This window comes from Meriones unguiculatus, chromosome 9, assembly GCF_030254825.1.
Source record: "Meriones unguiculatus strain TT.TT164.6M chromosome 9, Bangor_MerUng_6.1, whole genome shotgun sequence".
In the NCBI taxonomy this organism is placed as follows: domain Eukaryota; kingdom Metazoa; phylum Chordata; class Mammalia; order Rodentia; family Muridae; genus Meriones; species Meriones unguiculatus.
This window is the reverse complement of record NC_083357.1, coordinates 66,990,512-67,013,741: the sequence shown is the minus strand read 5'-3', so window position 1 is coordinate 67,013,741 and position 23,230 is coordinate 66,990,512. Positions and strand designations below refer to the sequence as shown.

The 23,230-nt window shown below is 43.2% G+C and overlaps 1 protein-coding gene and 1 long non-coding RNA gene across 6 annotated transcripts in view; one reads left to right on the top strand and one right to left on the bottom strand.

Annotated features, from left to right (window-relative positions):
• The window catches only part of Ppp3cc (protein phosphatase 3 catalytic subunit gamma), a 68,424-nt gene extending 55,500 nt beyond the window's left edge, over positions 1-12,924 (top strand). For 2 of the 5 annotated variants that reach the window (XM_060391400.1, XM_060391402.1), the window contains exons 11-15: positions 4,708-4,734; positions 5,602-5,680; positions 6,236-6,333; positions 11,203-11,232; positions 12,350-12,924. In XM_060391400.1, the coding sequence (XP_060247383.1) occupies positions 4,708-4,734; positions 5,602-5,680; positions 6,236-6,333; positions 11,203-11,232; positions 12,350-12,513 (398 nt within the window). In that variant the 3' untranslated portion in view covers positions 12,514-12,924. The remainder of the gene's footprint in view (positions 1-4,707; positions 4,735-5,601; positions 5,681-6,235; positions 6,334-11,202; positions 11,233-12,349) is intronic. The other 3 variants (XM_021642405.2, XM_021642406.2, XM_060391401.1) reach the window with 3 other exon arrangements.
• The window catches only part of LOC110551671 (uncharacterized), a 30,197-nt gene extending 8,304 nt beyond the window's left edge, over positions 1-21,893 (bottom strand). The window contains exons 1-2 of the long non-coding RNA XR_002476584.2: positions 21,645-21,893; positions 10,907-10,987 (exon numbers count right to left, since the gene is read on the bottom strand). This is a non-coding gene — a long non-coding RNA (uncharacterized LOC110551671). The remainder of the gene's footprint in view (positions 1-10,906; positions 10,988-21,644) is intronic.
• Between the last annotated feature and the right edge of the window lie 1,337 nt (positions 21,894-23,230).

Here is a 23,230-nt window from a genome sequence, read left to right as displayed (position 1 = left end):
TGAAATAAGTATTTATAATACCTCCCCAGTTCTTACATTTTATTTTTTTACTAAGAGAATTAGCAGAAGATGTATATGAAATGAAATTCTAAAGGATAGTATTTAAGAAGAAGGAAAATACTATAAAGAAGTTTAGAAACTCAGGAAGGAATGAAGAGCATTGCATAAACTATGTGTGCATGATTTCTGTTGGACTGAATAAATCATATGCTAATAGTAGTGGAATATAAAAACAATACTGTGATAAATAGATTTTAAAATTATGCAGGACTATCAATTCTGATCACAATAACAAACCAGTGTTCTTCTGAGCTATAGCCTTCAGCATTCTACTTCAGTAAGCAATAGATTCATAGTGCAATCTCTAGGTTCAGCTGGAAGAAAATAGTTTGTTATATAACTTTTTTCCCTCAATGTTCTAAGTCATTTTTTTCTTTACTGACTCTTTAAAATTATTATTTATTACAATTTATTCACTTTGTATCCCAGCTCCTCCCTTGTCTCCTCCCAAAACCACCCTTCCTCCCTCTTGTCCTCCCATGGCCCTCTCCAAGTCCACTGATAGGGGCAGTCATCCTCCCCTTCTATCTGACCTTAGCCTATCCGGTCCCATCAGGACTCACTGCATCATCTTCCTCTGTGGCCTGGCAAGGCTGTGCCCCACAGGGGGAGGTGATCAAAGAGCCTGCCACTGAGAACTTTAAAGTTATAGGAAAAATGAAATGAAAATAAACAAAACAGAAGAGAATGTACATCTAACCATAGTTTAAGAAAACAGGTGTATTGATAAAGTGCAAGAGCAAAGGGTTGTAGAGTAACAAAAGCACCACTGGCTTATGGTCACTGTTGCTGTGATGAAATACCATGACCAAAAAAATATGAGGAGCAAAGGGTTTACTCAGCTTATGCTCCACATCACTGTTCATCACTGCAGAAGTCAGGACAGTAACTCAAGCAGGGCAGGGACTGGGAGGCAGGAGCTGATGCAGAGGCCATGAAGGAATACTGCTTACTCTCTTGCTCCTCGTGGCTTGTTGAGCTTGCTTTTTTTATAGCACCCAGAACCACCAGCCTAGGGATGGTACCACCCACAGTGGGCTGGGCCCTCCTCGCATCAATCACTAATTTACATAATGTCTTACAGGCTTGCCTACAGGCTGATTCTATAGGGACATTTTATAGAGGCTCCCTCCTCTCTCATGACTCCAACTTGTGTCAAGGTGACATAAAAGTAGCCAGTACAATCACTTAGCCTTGACTGATTTTAAACTTCATAGGGAAATAGTTCAAGGCTTAAAGACTAGGAAGAGGGCTTGCTCTATATATGTCAAGATTTACTGTAAAGCTACAGTAATTAAAATGATTAATTCAAAGATAGATACACATTGAACATAATAGAGAATCTTGAATTTAGCCACGCATATATGGATATTGATTTTTATTGAAGGTGATATTATAGAATGACTTTGTTTCCTTGTTTGCTTACTTGTTTGTTTGTTTGAGACAAGGTCTCAATGTATAGCCCTTGCTTTCTTGGAACTCATTACATAGTCTAGGCTGGCCTTGAACTCACTGAGATCCATCAGCTCTGGGATTAAAGGTATGTGCCACCATACCTGGCTAATCACAGCATTTTAAATAAATGCTTTGTGGACGCCCACTTTTGAAAAAAAAATATAAACCCGCATGGAATTTTTCTTGTGGATCCAAAATATCTGTTTTTGTGGCTTTATATTTCATTGAGATATGCAAGGCCAGGGAGGCTGAGGCTCTGCAGTGGAGCACTTTCCCAGTATTGTGAGGTCCTGGGCTGATTCTCTAGCATCACTAACACAGCAACAAACAGGCAAATAAGAGCAAGGTGGTGATGAGCACCTGTCATTCCAGCACTCAGGACTGTGGCAAGAGAGAACCAAGAGGTTGAGGCCAGCCAAGACTAATCTGAGTTTCATAGAGAGCCCCTGTCTCAACAAACAAACAGCAAAAGTTTTTAAAAAATGAAATGTAAAACAATGAAAATTGTAGTGTTTATAATATAGAATTACCTTGATAACCTTGCAATGGAAAAAATCCTTTAAACAGGATGCAAAAAATACTAGACACCTAGAAAATTATTAATAAATTAGATAAATTAAAAGCAAGAGCTGGGACTAGAGAGATGGCTCAGTGACCAAAAGCAATTGCAGCTCTTTCACCCATGTGGCTGCTGCCAACTCTGGCTCCAGGGGCCTTATTTGAAGCTTTCTCTGGCCTCTGAAGGCACTACATGCATGTGGTAAAGACATGGAGGTAAAACACTCAGACACATAAAGTACAAATACTTTTTAAAAGTAAAATAAAGGTAAGAGCTTTTGTTTATTCAAAAACTCTGTTCAGCATATAAAAAAGCAAGCTTCCCAGGACAGGATATTTGCAGTACAACCAAAAAATTGCCTATTGACAAAAAAACTGAATTACCACCAATTAAGATGATGGAGTATGAATAGGCACACCACAAAGTGAAATTCCTAATGGCTAACAAAAAATATGAAAAGATATTCAATCACATTAGTAAACATGAAAATGCAAATTAAAATCATAATGGGTTAATGCTTCATACTTACCAGATTGGCCAGAATTAAAGATGAGTTAGCCAGGACATGAAATAATAAGACTGTTCACACAAGAAGTAAAATTTTGTAGTTCCCATTCTAATAGACAGTGCTAACCTGTTATTGAAGTTGAACATACCCATGCTCTGGAGCATTCTAATACCCCAGGAACATGCCTGAACATGTGCATCTGTACACCAAAGACAGATACAAACATACATACAAGAGCCTTATATGCAATAGCCAAAAGTTAGAAACAACCCAAATAATTATTGCTGTTCAGGTGGTAAATTATGGCATAACGGACCAGGCATGGTACCACATACCTTTAATCCCAGCACTTGGGAAGCAGAGGCAGGCGCTATGCACAGAAACTGTCTCAAAACACAAAACAACAAAATAGTGGCATAGTGCTGCAGTAGAACAGTATGTGAAAATAAAATGGGCCACAGTGAAATTTGAGTGAGTCTTATGAGCATAATGTTGAATGAAATAAGCCTGACCTCCCCCACTCCTAATGATTAACTGTCCAATTATATGAAACTCAAAACCTGAAAACTGGGTCAGTGAGATGATTCAGTGTGTTAAGGTACCTGCTGCCAGGCCTGAGGCCTTAGTTCAATGCCCAGGACCCATAAGGTGGAAGAAAAGAAAAGAAACAACTCCTGTTAACTTGTCTTCTGATCTCCACTTCCTGGGTGTGCATACAAAGAAAGGATAAATAAATGTAACTTAAAAAAACATTAAAAACTGAAGTGCATATTGATATATTCATACATGGTAAAACTGAAAAGAAGAGGAAGAAAATTATCCTAGGGAAAAGCAAAAGAGTGATGCCCTTTAGAAGGAGAGGCTGCAGATGTCAGAAGTACTGTGGGTTTGGGATACGGGTATTGCCCTGGGTGACTGGTTTTATAGGCGTGTGCTTTTTAACAAATCATGTAGTAGCTAATTTGCTTTGTATAAACACAGAAAACTCATTATGCTTCTTAGTAAAAAGGTAAAAGTTACAAATGGAGGCAAGAGAACTTTTGTAAACAAATTAATGAGAGGAGAACAGTGGGGAGGGCAGTGGTTTAAAGGACACATAACAACACATGTACAAAAATGCCAGGATAAGACCTGCTCCTTTGTAGGGAATGTAAAAAATTAATATAAAGAAAAAAAAACCCAAAGACCTTTTCCTGCTCTAAGAAAGATATATCAAATGTGAGGGTCTGTGTAGGAGTGGAACAAGATGGCTAGCGCTATTTGTTAACTGCACTAGCATATTTGCTTAGTTGAGTTGAGAACACTAAAGTCCTGTTGAGCACTAGGGGTGCTGAGTGTCAGTACCCAGTTCTAAAACTGGGAGTAGAAAAGGAGGCAGGGACACTGAACTCGCCCAAGTAAAATAGATGAAAACCTTTGAAAAAGCACTTAAAACCCTGTTTGCCAAGGAATACCTAGCTGTTCTCTAAGTCTGGAGGCTGATCTCTAAGACCAAAGGAGTTCTGGATCTGTACTGTAAATGACAAAGGAGAACTCATTTCCCTATCAGAGGCCCAGCATGCAGTGCCCAGAGCCATCAGCAGCCTTTTCCCAGCTCTGGAGGCTTTTGATTCCCACCCTGTCTTAATCATGAGCAAGCACCAAAGGTCATCAGACCCCAAGGGACAGAAGACACAAAACAATTTGAAGTCCTGAAGGCTTAAACCTCTGAAAGGGAAAATGTCTCCTGAAAAATGAGATGTGCTAGCAAGTCAAACAGCAGTGCAGCGTTCCTGTTGAGAGATCTGTAAACTGTTATTGTCCATCGTTTTTGTTCTTTGTGTTGTCCCACAAACAGTATCTTTGTGTTATTTTCATGCTGGGGGCGGGGGGCGGTGGTTGGATTAGATAATAGATGGAAATTAATGTGAAAGGTTAAACTATTAAGAAATGGAAGAAAGGACAAAAAAGGAGTCTGTATTTGGCTCTCACGGAGCAGGCAGTCTCAGAGCTGATCAGCTAACAGTCTGCTCCTCTCCATGTATTTAACTTGGAATTTTTTTTTTCTCTCTCCCATGCAAACTCGCATTCTCCTCCATGTATCTGTCTTCATCTCCTTATTTCTTGGTGTCTCTTCTCCCTGAAGATCATGACATTTCAAGCGTTCCGAAAGGTACCATACTGAAATGTGCTGTAAGCTAAACTCTCACTGTCTGCTCTGCCATCATTGATTGGCTAGTCGTTTTGAATTGGTAGCTGAGTGGTTTCACATGACTTTTCACCCTCCCTCTCAGTGGGGGTGGCTATTTTCTGTGGACCTGTTGTTTGATCCAGCAGAACTGAGAGGTGGGAGAGAGGGAAAGCCTGTGTATCTTTGACTTTTGGATGTTGTTGCCTGGTGTATGTCTGGATCTTGCCTTTCATGTTTGGGCTATTTCCTAAATCTTTAAGAAAAGGCCATAAAGTCTTCCATAAATTTTTCAGTGTTGCTTTTTAAAATACCTTGCCCATCCTTGTAATCTGTGTGACACAGTTGTTAGCAGTATTCTGAAGAAACACGTAGCGACTGGTATGAGTAATGAAGATTGTAGAGTGAAAGTGGCTTTTCCTACATTCAGGGCAGCTGCTCCCTTTGGCAGACCAGACCCTGCATCCAAAGGTGGCACATAGCATTCTCAAAAGAGATCTTGGCTTTGTATGATTTGTCGTTGTGAGGTTTGTTTGTGCCTTTGTGTTTCATTCTTCACTGTGTTCAACATTTCAGAACTACAAAACTTCTTGCTACCCATACATGACTCAGTGTCTTTTTGTGATCTTTTCATTCATTCTCTACTTCATTTCTTCTCCCCTGTTGTTTTCCTCTTGTTCCTTAAAACTTCCCGGGATTTTTAATTGTTTTTTTTTTTTTTAATTAGACTTTCATTCTTTTTTTTTTAAGTTTCTCTTTAATTTAAATACAAGACATTCCATCTCACATTTGAAAAAGGCTGTCTTATTAACCACATCCCTTTAACTCATGTGCTTTGTATTTTCCGAGTAGGCGCTCCATATCGAAAAGAAATCATCAAGAATAAAGTCAGAGCCATTGGGAAAATGTCACGGGTCTATTCAGTTCTTCGGTAAGGTTCTGTCACTACATTGTGGGATGAAGGCATTTAGAAGGCATGTGAGAAGTTAGCTTTAGAGTAGTGTTTTTCAGGTTGCTATCTGGTGCTGGAACTGCAAGACTTCTGGTTAAGTGCAGGTTGAACCAGACTTCATGTGAAAGTAACAGTGTTTGTAAAACTTTCATTTGGTTGCATAGATATAGAGATTCAGTGTGGATTTTAGAGCCAGATTCCCCATGTTCACATTCTGGCGTTCCTTAGCTGTGTTGTCTTGGGTTTAATCTCTGGGTCTTAGGTTTCCTTGTCTAGAAACTAGAGATTATAATAGGGCCTCGCTCACATATTGTCAGTTAAGTCAAGTGGGATAAAGCGTGGCCACCAGTGCCTGTGGTTGAAAAAGGACTGGCTAACTGTTTCTACCTGAAGTGTTGTAGAAAACCTGGGTCTGATGAAGGTGGGGGACCTGTCTTCATCTGTCTCTGCTTTTCTGTTGCTGTCCTTCAGGTGTGTCTCTTTGCTGTGCCATGGCTCCCTGGCATTAACCAGGGCTTCCATGTTCCTTTGCAGGGAAGAGAGTGAGAAAGTGCTGACCCTCAAGGGTCTTACTCCTACAGGCACACTCCCATTGGGGGTTCTCTCTGGAGGAAAGCAGACCATTGAGAATGGTGAGTATGAAGATGCCCTTCCTAAAAATGGTACACTCCCATTACCAGGAGTCAGTGACTTTGTTTAGAACCTAGTGCTAGAGAAAAGGAGAGTTATCCAGGGAAACAGTAAGCATGACCCTTATTCCCTCCTGTACACACAAAAAATAATTCAAAGTAGATTGTGATTTAAATGCAAAAGTTAGAAACAAATTCAGAAAAAGTGTGGAGAACAGACATTGGAGTAGGCAAAGTCTTTAATTAGAGACAGAAAATACTGATCGTAAAAGACAACAAAGGTTGCTAAAATTAAATAATCTGTGTGAAAAAACACAATTAAGAGAAGGAGAAGGCAAGCCACAGAGAAGATTTCTGCACTACCTATATCTGACAAAGGCCTTGTTTCAGGATAGACAACAAATAATAAAAAAGAAAATTAAAATATAATCCAGTGATTTTATCTGTTTATTTCACCAAAGAGGATTTCAAGATGGCCAGCAAGATGCCTAACACAGTTGCTCATCTGGAAGATGAGTATTAAAGCACAGTGAGATTCTCCTGCATACCCACAAGAATGGCTGGAATTTTAAAGTCTGATAAGATCAAGTATTGGTGTAGCTATGGAGGACTGGATTAGATACAGGCTAGTGGGCTTATAAATAGACTCAACCACTCTGGCCAGTTGATAGGCAGTAAAACTAAACACATTTGTACCCTGCAGTTCCATACCAAGACTATGCAAGAGAAGTTAGCATTCATGCCTGCCAGACGGTGTGCATGAGGGTATTTACTGTGGTCTTATCATGATAGCCCCAAACCAGAAGCAGCTCCCCCGCCTGCCGATAATGAATAAACTGTTTTATATTGCTAGAGTGGGCTGTTGCTCACCCACTGGACCTGTTGCATTGGGGTCACAGCACAGGCTCAGCTCCTGTCGGTGATATTCCTGGAGAGTTCTGCAAGCTTTGCAAATAACATACACATAATCCTAAATTAGAACGCTGGTTCAAACCAGGAATGAAGAGACATAAAATATATTGGGACCAAGTCCAAAAAAGCTGTGAAGAAACATATATCTCAAGTCAACAAATCTATAAAACTTTCCTGCTGCCCTTGACTTGTAGATTTGCTTTTACAAGATCTAGCAAAAAAAAAAAAAAATTTTTTTTTTTTTAATTAAAGCAACTTTGTGGATCAATAAATTTTCAAAAGTTTTCAAGTAAGGAACCTCTGTAGACATTACTCTTTTTTTTCTTAGCCCATGTTACCTCATGTTACCCTGAAACACCCTCACCAGAACTGTTCACAGAAATTCTCACACGACTAACAAAATAAAGGTTGATAAGTATTTTATGTTAAAAAAAACCCTGAACATTTGTTAGGTTGACCATGCTTCAGTGATAGCAGTTATTAAACAAACAGAGAGAGAGGACATGAAGGTAGGAGGAGGCAGATATGGTCAGTTGTATATGCAGAACTAAAACTCCTACAACCACCAGATTGAGGGTGCATTGGATATACTTTATGGGCCTGCCAGATGACTCTGGGTAATAAAAGATGCTTACTGCCAAACTTGATGACCTGCATTCAGTCCCTCATGGTGGAAGGAGAGAACTGATCCCTGCACTTTTTAACTTCCACATGTGTGCTGTGGCATGCTCCTTTTTTTTTCTTTTTTTTTTTTTTATTTTATTATTATTTTTTTTATCAGTTACATTTTATTAACTCTGTATCCCAGCCGTGTCCCGATCCCTCATTCCCTCCCAGTACCTCCCTCCCTCCCTCATCTCCACCGTGCCCCTTTCCAAGTCCACTGATAGGGGGGGACCTCCTCCCCATTCATCTGATCCTGTTTTATCAGGTATCTTCAGGACTGGCTGCAAAGCCCTCCTCTGTGGCCTAACAGGACTGCTCCTCCCTTCGGGGGTTGTGGCATGCTCCTTAATGCACACTTACATGCACATGTGCACACACACACACGTATGCACACAGGGGTATACAGTATAATGTAATGGAACATTTAAGGGGCCGGAGAGGTGGCTTAGCAGTTAAAAACACTAGCTGCTCTTGCAGGGGACCCAGATTTGGTTCCCAGCACCCACATGGTGGCTCACAACCATCCATAACTTCAGTTCCAGAAAATTTGACACCTTTTTCTGATCTCCACAGGCTCCAGCCATGCAAATGGTACACATATGTACAAGTAGGAAAAAAAACAGTCATACACATAAAATAAAAATAAATCTAAAACAAGAAATTAAGAGCCATAGGCAGTGGTTACCAATATAGGTCTGGAAAAAAAAAAAAAAAAAAAGTCAGGCCTGGCTGTGGTGGTGCACACTGCCCAGTACTCTGGAGGCAGGGGCAGGCAGATCTCTGGATGCCTGGATGTGGTGACACACGTGTAATCTCAGCACTGGAGTGGCAGACATGGGAGGAGCAGGAAGGAGTTCAGAGTCCAGCTACAAAGCAAGTTTCAGGGCTGGCCTGGCCTACATGAGACTCCGCCTTGAATTGTTTTTTCTTTTAAATATTACTAAGGGCTTAAGTGTCTGTCATAGAGCTCTTGCCTGTGTGCCTGAAACCTTTTTTGATGAGACTATAGAAAAATTGGGTCCTTTATATGCTGTTGAAATGCTACAGCTACTTTTGAGAAAACATTTCTGGCAGTTCTCCAAATGACTAAATAGAGTTGCCGTAGATTCGGCAGCGCCAGCCTGCACCTTCCCCTCCCTGAGAGCAATAAACTGTGTCCCCACCAAAACTTGCACACCAGTGTTGATACATCACACGTTCGACAAGAGCCTCAAATGGCATTCTTCAGAACACCCTGAAAGTGGATACAACTTGAGTGTCCATCCACTGGATAACAAAGTAAAGTTTATATAGTGGGGTTGCACATAGCCACAACAAACACATGCACATGTGTCAGCGTGAGCAAACATGAAGCACATCATGCCAAGTGAAAGCTGTCACTAAAGACCTTTTACAAGATTCCACTTATCACATGTACATGTCTACAGGGACAAGGAGTAGATCAGCGGTTGACGAAGGCTAAAAGAAGACAGGAGGAAGGGAAATGGGAAGTGGGGCTAATGAGCTGATTTGGAGGACCATGGAGGGTGTAGTGTACAGCTATAAGTACATCAAAACCATTGCCTCTGCCAGACATGGTGGCAGAATCAGATCTCCGAATGCTGAAGGCTAGCCTACACTTGGGAGTAAGTTCCAGGACAGCCAAGGCTGCATAGTGAGAGCCTGTCTCAAAACAAGCAACAAAAATATTGACTTACATACTCTATGGCATAGGAACTATACGTCAGTAAACAGTTTTGTAATGTTTTTCTTTCTTTCTTTCTTTCTTTCTTTTTTTTTTTTTTTTGTACCATGACCTTTTATACAGCTTGATAGGCTAATAGCCAATACAAAAAACAAACAAAAAAAACCAAACAAACTGTCCTATGAGGGCCCCAAAAAAGCGATACTGGAGGACTGTAGAGATGGCACAACAGTTAAGGGCACCTGTTTTCCTTGCAGGGGACCTGGATTTGGTTCCCAACACCCACATGATGGTTTACAATCTAGTTAACTCTAGTTCCAGGGGATATGATACCCTCTACTGATCTCCCTATATGGGCAAAATACCCATATACATGAAATAAGTAAATCTAAAAAGAAATTTTTTTTTAAATGAGATGCTGGTACATACTTCACCACACAAATTCAAACTCTAAGGAGCTGGCACTGTCCATACAATTTTAGCTAAAGCTTTGGCTTCCAGTTTCCCACAGCTGCATGGACCACACCCTGCTCTGTGAGAAGTCACTGTCACTGCCTTGTGTGGCTTCTCAGGCCCATCTGAGGTCACGGAGGATGTGGCAGTGCTTGAACTAACAGAAGCCTTCCTATGGGCTAGGGCAAATAGTGCTTGCCACCAGGTGCCGCTCTCATGTTGCTGTAGGAGGTTAGGTGGCTTTGAAGCTCTCCCCCTTTTTGTAGTGATTGGTAAAGCCTCACAGTCATCTTGCTGCTGAGTAGTCTTCCTCCCTTCCTTAGGAAAACTGGCATTGGAGGAGTTGACAGGATTCAAATGAATCCAGATATCTTTCTGGCTGTACCCTAGAACCTTTTCATGTATTACAGCTTTACTGCTTAACCAAGAATGGCAGGAGGAAGTTTCCCTGTTGGTGCTCACTTTTAAATTGCTTCCATATCTGTCACTGAGACGGAGAAGATTGCTTTCTTAATAATTGACCTGCTTTGCTGCACAACAACAGAAACCGAATGGGGTGTCAGTGTGAGCCTCTGCCGTATCTCTCTCCTCAGATGGGTACATGAATTAGAGGTCACTCCTAGACCAGAAGTGACCCTCACTTATAACCTGTTTCTCCCCTTCCAAATGCCAAAGCACTACTCTATTCTGTTATTATCATCATCATCATCATGTGGTTCAGGACAGTCGGACCATGTGTCAGTTATCTGAGAACAGTAACAAGCAAGATTGAATAAGATGTTTAAATAAGGACCCAGCAATAGCTCACTTGATACAATCTGAGCAGTTACAAGCTCAAACATAGTTGTGATGTTAAATTACCTGATTTGACAAGTCATTTTGATGTATGATCACAAGACATAAACCAGCAGTTGGCTATTTCAAATGAAGAGAGCAGCATTCCTGTGCCAACAGAAATGTTAGAGATGTTAGAGCCTTCCCCCCCCTCAGGTGTGATCCCCCCCCTTCAGCCCCTTATGGTAACCCCCTAACTTCTCGAGGTTGTCTGATTATGGGCAGGTGGACCCCTGGGATATCTGTGCTGGTAGCATCGCTGTTGGCTCACTCATTCTTTCTCGGTCCTCCTTTTTCGCCTGCATCGCTCTGCCCTCTCACAGCCACACTACAAGCAGCAACAGCACAGGAAGGTATGGCCATATCACCCAGCTGGAATGCCCCTTTGTCAGTGCACCAGCCGCAGAGCTTCTTCAGCATGTCTAAACTCACTTGCATCTGCAGAACTGTGACAGAAGAGGGTGGCCCTCAATGTGGCTACATGTCACCCCGTTTCTCAGATGACCTTCATACAGCCTGTGTCCTTTCTGAGTCTATCAGCTTTCTGTAATGGCTGAAGCTTGTGCAGCTGGTAATGATTTAAGTGGTTCTTTTTTGTGTAGTAAGAAAGTCAGATAAGCATGCTTCCTTACCTAGGGACTCAAAAGGTTAGCAGGCGTGGGGGCAAAAGTAGTCTAGAGTTTAGATGCTTCATTTTTGAGGTTGCCCTAAGGCATTCCAGCTAAGGTTTTTATGGAGACACAAGTCACACGACTTACAAATTTTTAGATTAAAACCATTGGAATTTGTAAACCTGTACTGTAGATTTACTAAATTCATTAGATAAGGTGATTCAAGGGGAAATTTTGTTTCCCGACAATGCAAAATTCAATCTGGCTGGAATCATAACTCAGTAGCAGAATGTTTGCCTAGGTTGTGTGGGTCTTGGGGTTCAATCCCCAATACCACAAGAAAGAAATGTCAGAGTTGACTCAGATGGGAGGTATCTAGAAGCTGTGCTGATGGTTTTTATCCACGTCCAGCTCCTGGCTGTGAATACAAAAAGCTGTCTTGGGCAGATAGCTCTGTTGTCACTTTGTGTGGTTCATGTGATGTTTGTGCTTAAGGCTATGACCTGCGTGCTGTGGTGTGCTCTCCTGATATTATCTTTTTCTAGAACCGAGCAGGTTTCTCATAAGAAACACTATTTCAGATGAGTAGAGGCTGATTAAGAGCTAATCTTTTTGTCAAGTTTACTTCTGCCAGAATTATTATCTTAGGACAGTTTCTCCTACACTCTGACCTGTTGGGAAGTGGTGTTTGTGGACAAGGCTGATTGAATCACATATTGCCTATCAGCAGATACGTACGTGCTTTGTAGCCACCTTCCTGTGAGTCCAAGCACCACTGCTGTGTGCTTGGAAACTTGGTTTACGTGTTAACCTCCCACCTCCCTGAGCACTTCCTACCCTCTCTACTGTTTTTCTGCAGCCATGAAAGGGCTTAAGGTCCAAACTTTTGAAGAAGCCCGAGGTCTAGACCGAATTAATGAGAGAATGCCACCCCGAAAAGAGGGTGTGCTTCCTGATGGACCAGTGAAGACGGTACATTCACAAGCAGTGCGAAGGAGCGACCAAAGAAAGAAAGCCCTGTAATGACTCAGAGCTCTGTGCAGCACTATGGGCCCCAACCCTGCAAACAAATCATATTTATTCTTGGAAACGAAACAGAAACAACGCGAACAACTTAAACTTGGAAGTGCATTTGTAATTCAGTCGCATTTATTCTGTAAGAAAGACGACAATTTTATAAATTCTTCTAATTTATGTTCACTATATATAAAAAGTACTTCTGTTTTGTTCCCTGCCCCCTTGTCCTAATTTTAGAAATGGATCTGATTGTTGTCTGTGTGTGTGTGTGTGTGTGTTTAAGTGTGTAAGTCCCGTGCTATAAAGGGGACCTTCCCCTAATAACCTTAGGTTTCTGACTCAGACCCCTAGTTACCCCTTCTCTTATTTTAGGAGGTGATTTCTTTCATTTAAGACTTGTAATTTTGCTAACTCAAATGTGTCTTGTCATTTTTTTCCCCTTTCTGCTCTGTACTTAGATTTCAGTGGCTGAAGTTGCTGCTCCTCTGAGGGAGAACAACCTAAGCCTAGTTTAAGATCCAGATGGGACTGGCATCCATAACAATCTACTCCCTTTTGGACTCTGGGTTTTTGTTTGCTTGTTTGTGATTTATAGGATTGAACCCATGCTTCACAGGTGCTACGAAGGTACTCCACCACCCAGCTATACTTCCAGTCTTCAAGTCGAGTCGTTTTAATGTGTTCTAATAAAGCTCCTCCCAAAAGGTAATAACGAGGGTGGGCCAGTGAGGTGGCCGAGCCTGGTGACATGAGTTTGTCACCAGGTGGAAGAAGGGAACAATTCATAACCATTATCCTCTGACCTTCACACAAGCACTGTGGAACACACATAAACAAGTAAATTTAATTAAAAATTTAAATAATACTGAGAGGTTCTTTTAGAGTTGGTTAAAGTCCCCTCAGAAGTTTACGGGAGATTTTGAAAGTTTCAACAGTTGCCAGTCTTTACTTTTAGTTTAATCCCAGATGAACCCACCTGCAAAGGAAGCTTCACTTCTGTCTTTTGAATGCCCTCAGGTCATGAGCACTGAGACCTGTCCTGGCCCTTCTGTGTGGTCACATCAGGCATTGTACCTGTTTTTCCCGGCATCCTTCTGTTTGACACTGTCACTACATCTAAAACAAACTTATTAGATGGCAGAATGGGTCCCTTGTAAACTGAACCTTGCTAAAGGGATCACATGAGTAAAGGCTTCTGGTCTCCTAGAGTTAATTAGGAAACTAGCTTCTAGTCACCTGACCTTTATTTCTCAGTGGTCATTAGGCTGAACTGTGAATCCTTGATTAGCATAAACCCCAAATTAAGGGTTCATATATAATTGCCTTTTAGATTTTTATTTATTTATTTATTTATTGAAACAAGAGTATCACTTAAAAAAATAAAAAATAAAAAAAAGTAAAAAAAGAGTATCACTTTGTAATCCTGGCTGGCCTGGAACAGACCAGGCCGGCCTTGAACTCACAGAGCTCCAACTCTCTCTGCTTTGCAGGTACTAGGACCTAAAGGAATGCACCACTACAGACTTACTGTATAGCTGAGGCTGTCCTTGACCTCCTGATCCTCTGCCTTTACCTTCAAAGTGTGGGCATCACAGGTATGCACCACTATTCCTGACTGGTTTGTTGGGCTTTAAGCTTTTTAAAAATACCCTGACTAGTAGAAGATATGGGACAGCTTAGGCTTCATCTTTGGCTCAGTCTGGTGATAAGCACTATGTCACAGCACTGGGCAATACCTCACAGTGCTGGGCACCATGCCACAGCACTCGGTGCCATGTCAACAGCACTCGGTGCCATGTTACTGCTCTCAGCGCCGTGTCACAGAGCTCACCGATGAGCTTTATAATGGCTGTTGGAGTGTGGGCACCCTTGATCAAACTTGGAAAGCTTAGATCTGTAGAACTCTTTGATGTCATTTCGGATGGGGTCTAGCATTAAAGCAAGTATCTCAGTAATAATATAGCACATTGGGAGGGTTAAGGAAAGCAGAAAAAAAAAAGCAGCAGTGTAATTTTTGCTGTAAAAAAAACAAAAACATTCTCATGAAGAAAATGAAAGGTTACCTTGACTCTGTGGAGCTTTCTTTGTTTTGGACTTATGAGTGTTTTGCCTGAATGTGTGTATGTGTGATGTGTGCCTGATGCATAGAAAGATCAGAAGACTGTGTCCAGGATATCCAAAGCCTTGGGACCAGAGTTACAGATGATTGTGAGCTACCACGTAGGTGCTGGCATTGAACACCAGACTCAAACAAGTGCTCTAAACCACCGAGCCATCTCTCCAGCCTCCATCTGCTTTTTAAAAATAACTTTGCTGTATTTTACAGTTTGTTCATGACAGAGATCAAAGTATTTTGGGGAATTGTAATCTTCCTGCATAGCTTGCTTTGTCAATAAGAGAGAGCATAGGCCCACAGGCTCAGCACTAGGGAGGTGGAGCAGGAAGATCAGGGTTCAAGGCCAGGGGCCCATGAGATGGCTCAGCAGGGAAAAGCAGGGTGACCTGAGTTTGACCCCTGGAATCAATGGTGGAAGGAGAGAACAGACCCATGAAGTTGTCCTTGTCATGCACAGCTTGCTGTCATGGACACTAATAGCAATACTAAGGGCTCAGTGAGATGGCTCAGCAGCGAAGACACTTACCTTCAAGCCTGATGGTCTGAATCAGATACCTGGAACCCATTGGTGGAGGGAGATGACTGAATCTTACTGGTTTGTCCCCTAGTTCTCCATCTGCACTACTGCATGCATTCACAAAATAAGCAAATGTAAAAAATAATGTTTTAAAAATTTATAAATGGTGGCTGGAAGGATGACACAGTGGTTAAGAGCACTAGCTGCTCTTCCTTAGGACTCAGGTTCAATCCCCAGCACCCTTGCCATTTGGCTCAAAATTGCCTGTAACTTGAGCTCCAGGAGATCTGATGCTCCCATCTGGCCTCCAATGGCACTGTACACACATGTCTGAGCCCACACATGCAAACATTTTATTCTTTTAAAAGAATAACATTAGGAGCTGGGGTGGTGGCTTAAGAGGTTAAGAGCTGCTCTTCTAAAGGTCCTGAGTTCAATTCCCAGCAACCACATGGTGGCTCACAACCATCTATAATGAGATCTGGTTCCCTCTTCTGGTGCGTGCAGATGTACATGCAGGGAGAACACTACATACATAATGAATAATTCTTTAAAAATATTTTTTAAAAAAATTATTGAAAGTGTTTATCTCAGTGGAAGAGCATTTACCTAGTATGGGAAAAACCCTGAGTTCAACTCCCAGTACCACACACAGACCCTAAACAAATAAAAATACATCTATAAAAAAAGAAAAATGAATTTAGGGCCAGTCTGGGCTAGGTGAGCCCCCGCCTTGATGGGAGGCAGGGAGAGGCCATTGTGGAGGATGACAAAGGATCTTAACTGGACTGAGAAAGATCTCAGAGGAGGAAGGAAAGTCCTGAGCAACCATCTCTGTTTGCCATTGCTTTGTGCCTTATGCTTTTCTGTCCCCAAATCCCAGGGGTAGAAACGATCCATTCTTTGGAAATCTCACCCACGAAAGTGAGCCCTGCAGTAGGCTGCACTGTGACACAGTCCACTTGTGGAGTCCCCTCGCTACTAAGGACCCCATAAGCAGGCAGAGGTAGACGTTTTGCAAATCTGTAGGAACCAGAAATAGTTCACGGAGTCAGGCCCCTTTGGACATCCATAGGAATATGTTGCAATAGCTGCTGTTTCTTCACTAGAAAAACTTCATTAGAAGTTTTTGACAGCTTTTAAAATTTTATCTGAACAAATTTTCTTCCTGGATGGCCTACCTTAGGTTTGCCCTGGGGCAGCTATTTCTGCAAATCCTTTTTAACTGCTGTCAGAGTTCTACAGCGTTGGTTTTGTTACATCTTTCTCTTACATTTTAAAGATGCCAAAAACACTAACCTCTTGTTCAGTTTTCACATTAGTTACTTGGGGACCTTCATTTTTAGAAACTTTTCCCATTAAAAAAAAATTAAAGTAGCCAACTTTTTAAAAAATATATTTCTTTTTATGTACATTGGTGTTCCCCTTGCATGTCTGTGAGAGGGTGCCAGGTCGTCTAGAACTGGAATTACAGTTGTTGAGCTGGCGTGTGGGTGTCAGGAATTGAACTCGGGTCCTTTGGAAAAGCAGCCAGTGCTCTTAAGCACTGAGCCTTCTTCTCTGGCCCCCGTAACCTCCTCCTTACAGCAGTTTTCTAGGAATGACAGAGCACTCCTTTGCAAACTTCTGAAGCACCATTTTAAAATTGACACTTCATACAGACACTGCTTTCCCAGCTGTGATAAATACACACACACACACACACACACACACACACACACACACACACACGAGACTTTACACTTACCAAAGACTAACTTTTAAATAAAATTTGAAAACTGGTCAGATACAAAGGGAACATCCCTTTTTAATCTCTGTGTTCTGATTAGAATCAGAATAACACGTGTGCCTGGAGCGCGCACGTGTGTGTGTGTGTGTGTGTGTGTGTGTGTGTGTGTGTGTGTGTGGTGGGGGTTGCTTAATGGCCTGCTGCAAAGAAAACCGACGCTGTTTACAAAGTAAACAGCGTCGGTTTTCTTTGCGATCTCAAGGCCACAGATAACCTCTTTTGCCACTAGGTATTGACCATCAAAGTACACGTGACTTGCCACACGACAACGGGTGAGCTTGAAGTGGCTCAGCGCCTAGGAACAGAGACTTCAGGCTGCCCGGGAATGTCAGCCTTGTTCCCACCTACCACTTTATTTTTTCATTGCCCTTTCTCTTCTTCCAGAATAGCTTTGCTCTTCGATGGAGCACGTTTCTCTCACTAGTGAGCATTTGTTTCTTGCCCTAATGACTTAGGAATGATTTCCTAATACTTCAGAATGGGAAAAGAAAAACCTCTATTGGTTTGGTCAGTAGAATGTCATTTGATGTCATTAAGGAGTAAAGATAGGATTTCTGAAAATGAAGTAGCTTTGAGGCCTTTTCAAGCCTTGGCATTATCCCTTACTTTCTTTTTCTCTTTGTGGCTTTCAAACACAAAATCTGAGGCAGCTGGTATATACAAGAAAAGTCATGTGAGCTACTGCTGGGTTTCCTGCTCCTCCAGCCATTGCGCAAGAGTTTTCTAGTCTGCAAATGAGGAAGCCTAAATTCCTTCCCTTTGCCTCATTTTATGTAAATCTTCTAACTGTTCTCCCAAGTATTGACTGCATCGTATCTATAAATATCTGTAAAGTTCACACACTAGAGAAATAAGTCTTGGGAGTGTGGCGGTGCACGTCTCTAATCCCAGCACTCAGGAGGCAGAGGCAGACGAGTCCTGGAGAGCCAGTGCTATTACAGAAATAAGTCTATGCTGGCCAATCTTTAGTGACCACCCAGTTGTACTAGTTTAGGCAAATCCTGCCTCACACTGACGATTCACAGTGTTCTTCATGTTAATGATCATCAGGTTTTTCTGCTCCATGTTTGTGTTGGAAATTATTTTCTAACCAATAGACTTGCTGAGGGAACATTCTAGAACCACAGTATTTAACCTAGCTGTTATGGAAACATTGGAACCCAGGTGTTTTGCTTTCAATTTTCTTTATCCAGGCAGGAAAAAAAAAAATCCAGAGGAAGAGTGGAACTAGAGCCCAGTGTTGGGTATGGGTCTCCAGTTTGCTGGATTGTTTGAGGTTTTAGCCGTGGGATTTGACCTCATCTGAGAGACGTCCCATCTTTCCTGTAGTCCGTTATACCAGTGTAAAGAGCAGCCAGGACAGCGCAGTAAGACACTGAGGAGAGTTTGGGTCACACGGAGAAATGCCTTTCAGTTCTTGCCATGGCCAGAAGCTCATAGGAAAGCCGTAAGAAAGAGCAGATGTGTATAGAGAAGAAAGCTGGTCAGCCGAAGGACAGGGGCGACGCTCTCATGTTGGATGCCAGCAGTGAACTGTGTTAACAATGGGGCTCTGTGCCGTTGACAGTTTGAGAGAGGAAGCTACATGACTTTGGGACTCGGGAGCTGCCCTGCCTCTATCTAGCCAAAGTGAATGGGGTCAGTGTTAGCTGCCTTCATCTATGCAGTCACAAAGGTAAAGATGATACTTGGAGCATATTCCCTCATGGGAGGCCTTGGCCTCATGCCTCAGCAACTGTGGCAAGACGTGCTAAATTACACCTTTGTTTGAGCCAGGGTTATGCATCGTCAACACTTTCATGCCAAGTCTAGGTGGTTTCACATCAAGCAGCGAGGACACGGACATGGACCATCCCTCTGTGCAGCTCTGAAGTAGAGCCAAGCACTGCCTGCCTGTAAGTCCCTGGCCACATTCCCTTCACTCCCTTTTCATAGTTCCCCCAGTACCCTCAATATCCTTTTGGTTTTAGGGGTTTCACTATCAAAGTGAAGAGCACATGATTAGAAGCAGGCAGCCAGAGATTATGATTTGGGGTGATAAAGATGTGTCTCGGGCTGAGCACATGACGAAGCAAAAAGATCACTGTAAATTTGAGGCCAGCCTGACCTCACAGTAAACAGCAGGCTGGCGAGGGCTACATAAGGAAAACCTGCTTTTAAAACGAGAGAGAAAAAAAATGTGCTTTCATCTGTCCCTGAACCTTTGTGGAGATGCCATTGGGAGCCCCTCCTGTCCCCTCCTCACACCGTCCTAACCCCGTAGCTCTCTTTTCCTGTCACCTGACCCTTTCCAGGATTGGTTCCTGGTTTTCTGCCTAGATGATGAAAAACACGATGATCTAGCTGGTGGCCTTCTTGAATGATGGCCTGTTTACTTGTGCTTAGAGGTTAGTTTGCATTCTCTTGCTTGCTGTTAAAGGCAGTTGTAGAAATATTACCTATTAACAGGTAATAGGTAATATTTCGTTGGGGATGCTAACAAGTCTTCATGAATAGAAGTTGTGTAAGAACTTTCCTACTGTGGTTTGGAAGTTGTAAGATTAAAAATGAAAATGCCCTTAAAATGGAAGGATAACTTCCCTATGTCTATTTCCTCGGTAGAGGGACTGATCATTTGGCTCTGAGCCAGTTAGAGATTCCAGAGTTGAGGGAAAGCCTGGTTTCTGATGTCTTGTCTGATCTCTGACAATGCCAGTGAAGTCCCTTTTCAAGAGAGAATCCTCCAGCCATAGTTCCTGATTTAATGGTTTCTTCTGAGTTTCTGCTTTCCCCCCAGAAAAGAGCCTCTTGCCTCTTCTTGGAGTTAAGCCCACCACTAACTTCTTTTCTAGCCCCTGATCCTCTGTGGCCTCTTTAGCAGAGGCCCCTCCTTGAGGGAAAAAGAAGAACGATAACTCAGAAAATATAGAATTTACTAGGCACAAAAGTATGTTTTGTGGTCATTTAATAAGTTTGCATATGACCATAGACAGCCTAAGAAAAGTGAGAAGCCAGAGGGAGTTGATACAGAATCATACTACCAAGCTTAGAAGTACCGGAGCAGCTTGGAGTCCTCTGAAAAGCAGATAGATCCCAAGGGGCTGGGAATTCACAAGAGCAGATAAGCATCACTCTACAGCATGGGGGTGGAGATAGGGAAAGGCTGGGGCCCTGGAGAGGGACTTGGACAGATTATGACAACAGAGGTGGAAAGACTAAATCTAGATCTGCTGGACACAAATAGCAACGTTGACATCAAATAGAGCCACCCTGTGCAATTTTGCAGACCAGAAAAATGAGCCCAGATTTTTAGCTGCACAAAAGCCAAGTGAGCATTTTATGTTCTGTTATCCCAGTGACATCCTGAGTTAACAGTGGCCTTATCCCTTAGCTAAAGTCCTAATGAGATGAGGTAATGTTTGCCCTCATTTACAGGGTCGTGGGAAGCTGCTCAAGAGCCTAGGAAAGAAGGATGAAACACTGAGTCACAGTGACCCCTGCTAGATCAGGATCTAATCCCTACTTTGTAGTCTGCTCTGAGCAAAGATGGCTTTCCTCCTCTTCCTCCTCGTCATCCTGCTTCTTGCTTTTCCTCTAAGATTTTATTTAAAAATCTTCTTACTCTGGACAGTGGATTTGACACTTAGAGGTAAATCAAGTCTTCATGATGATGCAGTGGAGACAGTTCACCATAGAATTCAAGGAGGCAGAAAGACAGGTTAGTCTTTGTTTGGATACTAGTGTTCTACCTCATGGTATCCTCTGGGCAGCCGATCAACCCTCTCTCTCTCCCTTATCTCAATTTACCTGAGCTGAGATGGAAGACTGAGGCAGACCTAATTTTTTAGCCCCTGGTTCTGTGGCCTTGTCTGTGGCTGATCTAACTTGGCTTGCATTCCCTCTGAGGTCATCATTCATTTATCCTCTCCTGTGAAGTCTGTTTTCTCAAGGGCTGACAGCTACTTGTTCCTTTCATCCTTTGTAAGAACTGAAGAAAGCCTGTCTAGCTTGGTCCTTCTCAGAGGCATCCTGTCTGCCCATGGCATCTGTTTGTTCACCCGTGAAAAGCAATGCATGATGGGTATGATGTCAGTCAGTGCTGGGGCCTCCTGGAGGACAGGCTGAATAAACTGGGCAGGAACTGATTCTTTTCATAGCCTTTGGGGTGTAGATGCTGAGAGCCAGGAGGTGCTTCTGATATGTGTGCTATGAAAATATTTAATTCAAAGTAGGCCTGAGATCTTGTTTCTGTGGGCTTTCCATACCTATCCTGGCTACCAGGTCTGACACTGACCATCCTTGACCTGCACTGTTTTTTTTTTCTTATTGTCTCCCCCGGGTCCCAACCCCCAGAGTGCCTTCACTTTGCAGTGACTGAACCAAACAAATTCAGACTTCCAGATAGGCCAGTGTGCAAGAGATCCCTTGGAGCCCCAAAATGGGTCACTCCACTTTTTTCCCTCGCTTGCCCCCATTCCCATGAGTAGCTGGCATACGTGGGGCCATTGATTGAGCTTAGTTGGCAGTACAGCAGGAGCTGAAGTCAGGAGATGGCCCCAGGGAGGAAACAGAGTCGAGAGGTCTGTGCCGGTATATCGGTGGTGACTTGGCTTCAGTTCCTTGCTGTTGAGTTACTTGTCCCCTCCAGAACAGCCTCCGTATTCTTGGCTACTCCCTTCAGGTCTGTAGAGAGAACTCTTCTATGAGCCCAAATCAAAATGGATATGAAAGCCTACCTGAAGAATGTACTGAAGGTTGTCCGAGGGAAGGAAATAGCAGGCGCCCTTCTATCTAACATGGAGGATGGGGGCGTGTGGCAGAGGAGATGTCAGTGACTCATCCAGATGGTACACTCTCACCAACACTAATCGGTACTCACTTGACTAATGGTACTTTGAGTTGGTGGCAGAGGACAGCGTACTGTGGGGGTGAGGGGTGGGGAATGTGCCGAGGACAGAATTGGCTGCCTGAGGCTGGGTGGGGCTCCTGGTGACTGGAATCAGATAGCCAGGGAAAACAGAGCAGTTACGTAACTGTGTTTACATGGGCTCAGGTGGCTGTGGAAACCTTGGCAGTCCTTGACCCAAGGCCGTGGCCGAGGTGTGCAGGTAGCCAACTAATAGGGAAGGAGGAAGTCCCTCTTAGACAGGAGGGCCTGCAGGAGACAGAGCATGACATACTGACCAGGGCTGCACTACCCGGGACGATGTTACCTGGCTCTAATATGACTCTGGAAGCTGCCCAGCTGTGAGTCAGGCAGGCAGCAATGAGCTGGAGCTAGGGGGAGGGGTCAGGAAACCAGACACCTGGGTCTTAGTCCATTCTCTGAACCTTGCTACATTTTTCTCCTTAATCTTCTTAAAAGAGGAAGAATGTTCCCTAAATATGAGCAGAAAGGGGGAGATTATTCAAGTTTCCTTGGGTTTTACTGCCCTGTGCTCCTAGCTATCTTGCATCCTGTATTTTGTGAGGCCATCGGAATACCTGAGAACACAGTGGGCTCCAACCTGAGAGATGATAAGCCAGCACAAGCCTGAGTGGCCAGGCAGAGCTGAAGCAGCTAAGCAAAAAAAGCTCAGCGCTGCATGGCTGCCCCCCCCACCCCAACTCCAAGACTGTTTACTGGACTCTCCATTTCCCATAGAGATGGGACTGGTAGCCAGGCCTCAGCTCCTTGCCCAGGCTGTGCCTTCTCCTGTGAGAAACAGGAAGCTGGGACCTTTCACAGCTCAGCGGCACCGTCTACATTAAATATTTATCTTGGAGTCCAGGTCAGAGCCTTTGAGCTCAAGAAGTTGCTGGTGAGGGGAATGGCCAGGATTCCTGGAGTTGGAAGATCTTCACCTTTGTCATCTTTGGAGAGGAAGGAAGACAATGAAAGTGATGTGGTCCTTCTTAGTTCCAAGGACCCTGACAGGTGGGAAAACTTGAAAGAGGGAAATGGGTAGTACTTTTAATCCCTCAGGGAAGGAAGAGGCTGATTCCCTGGGTCAGATGGGTCTCAGAACTCCTCTGCTGCTCCAGTATCTTCTTGTAACCACACCATCCCTCTCTCTAAAGAGAGACCCCCATAGGGCATCTCATTTAGCTACCCCACCCCGCACTGTGAAATACCTGCCTCTGTTAAAAAATACATCTGGGAACTGGAGCCCCGTTAGCAGGTTGGAACTATGGAAGCCTGCGAAGCCGCTTCCCCAAGACCCGCACCAATGTGGGTACCGGCACGATCATCTCTTGAGCTGTTGGCCTAAGTTTCCCAGGGGATCTTGTTTGAGGGCAGCACAAATAGGTCTTTCTCCACAGCCGGGGAAATGTGAAGCTA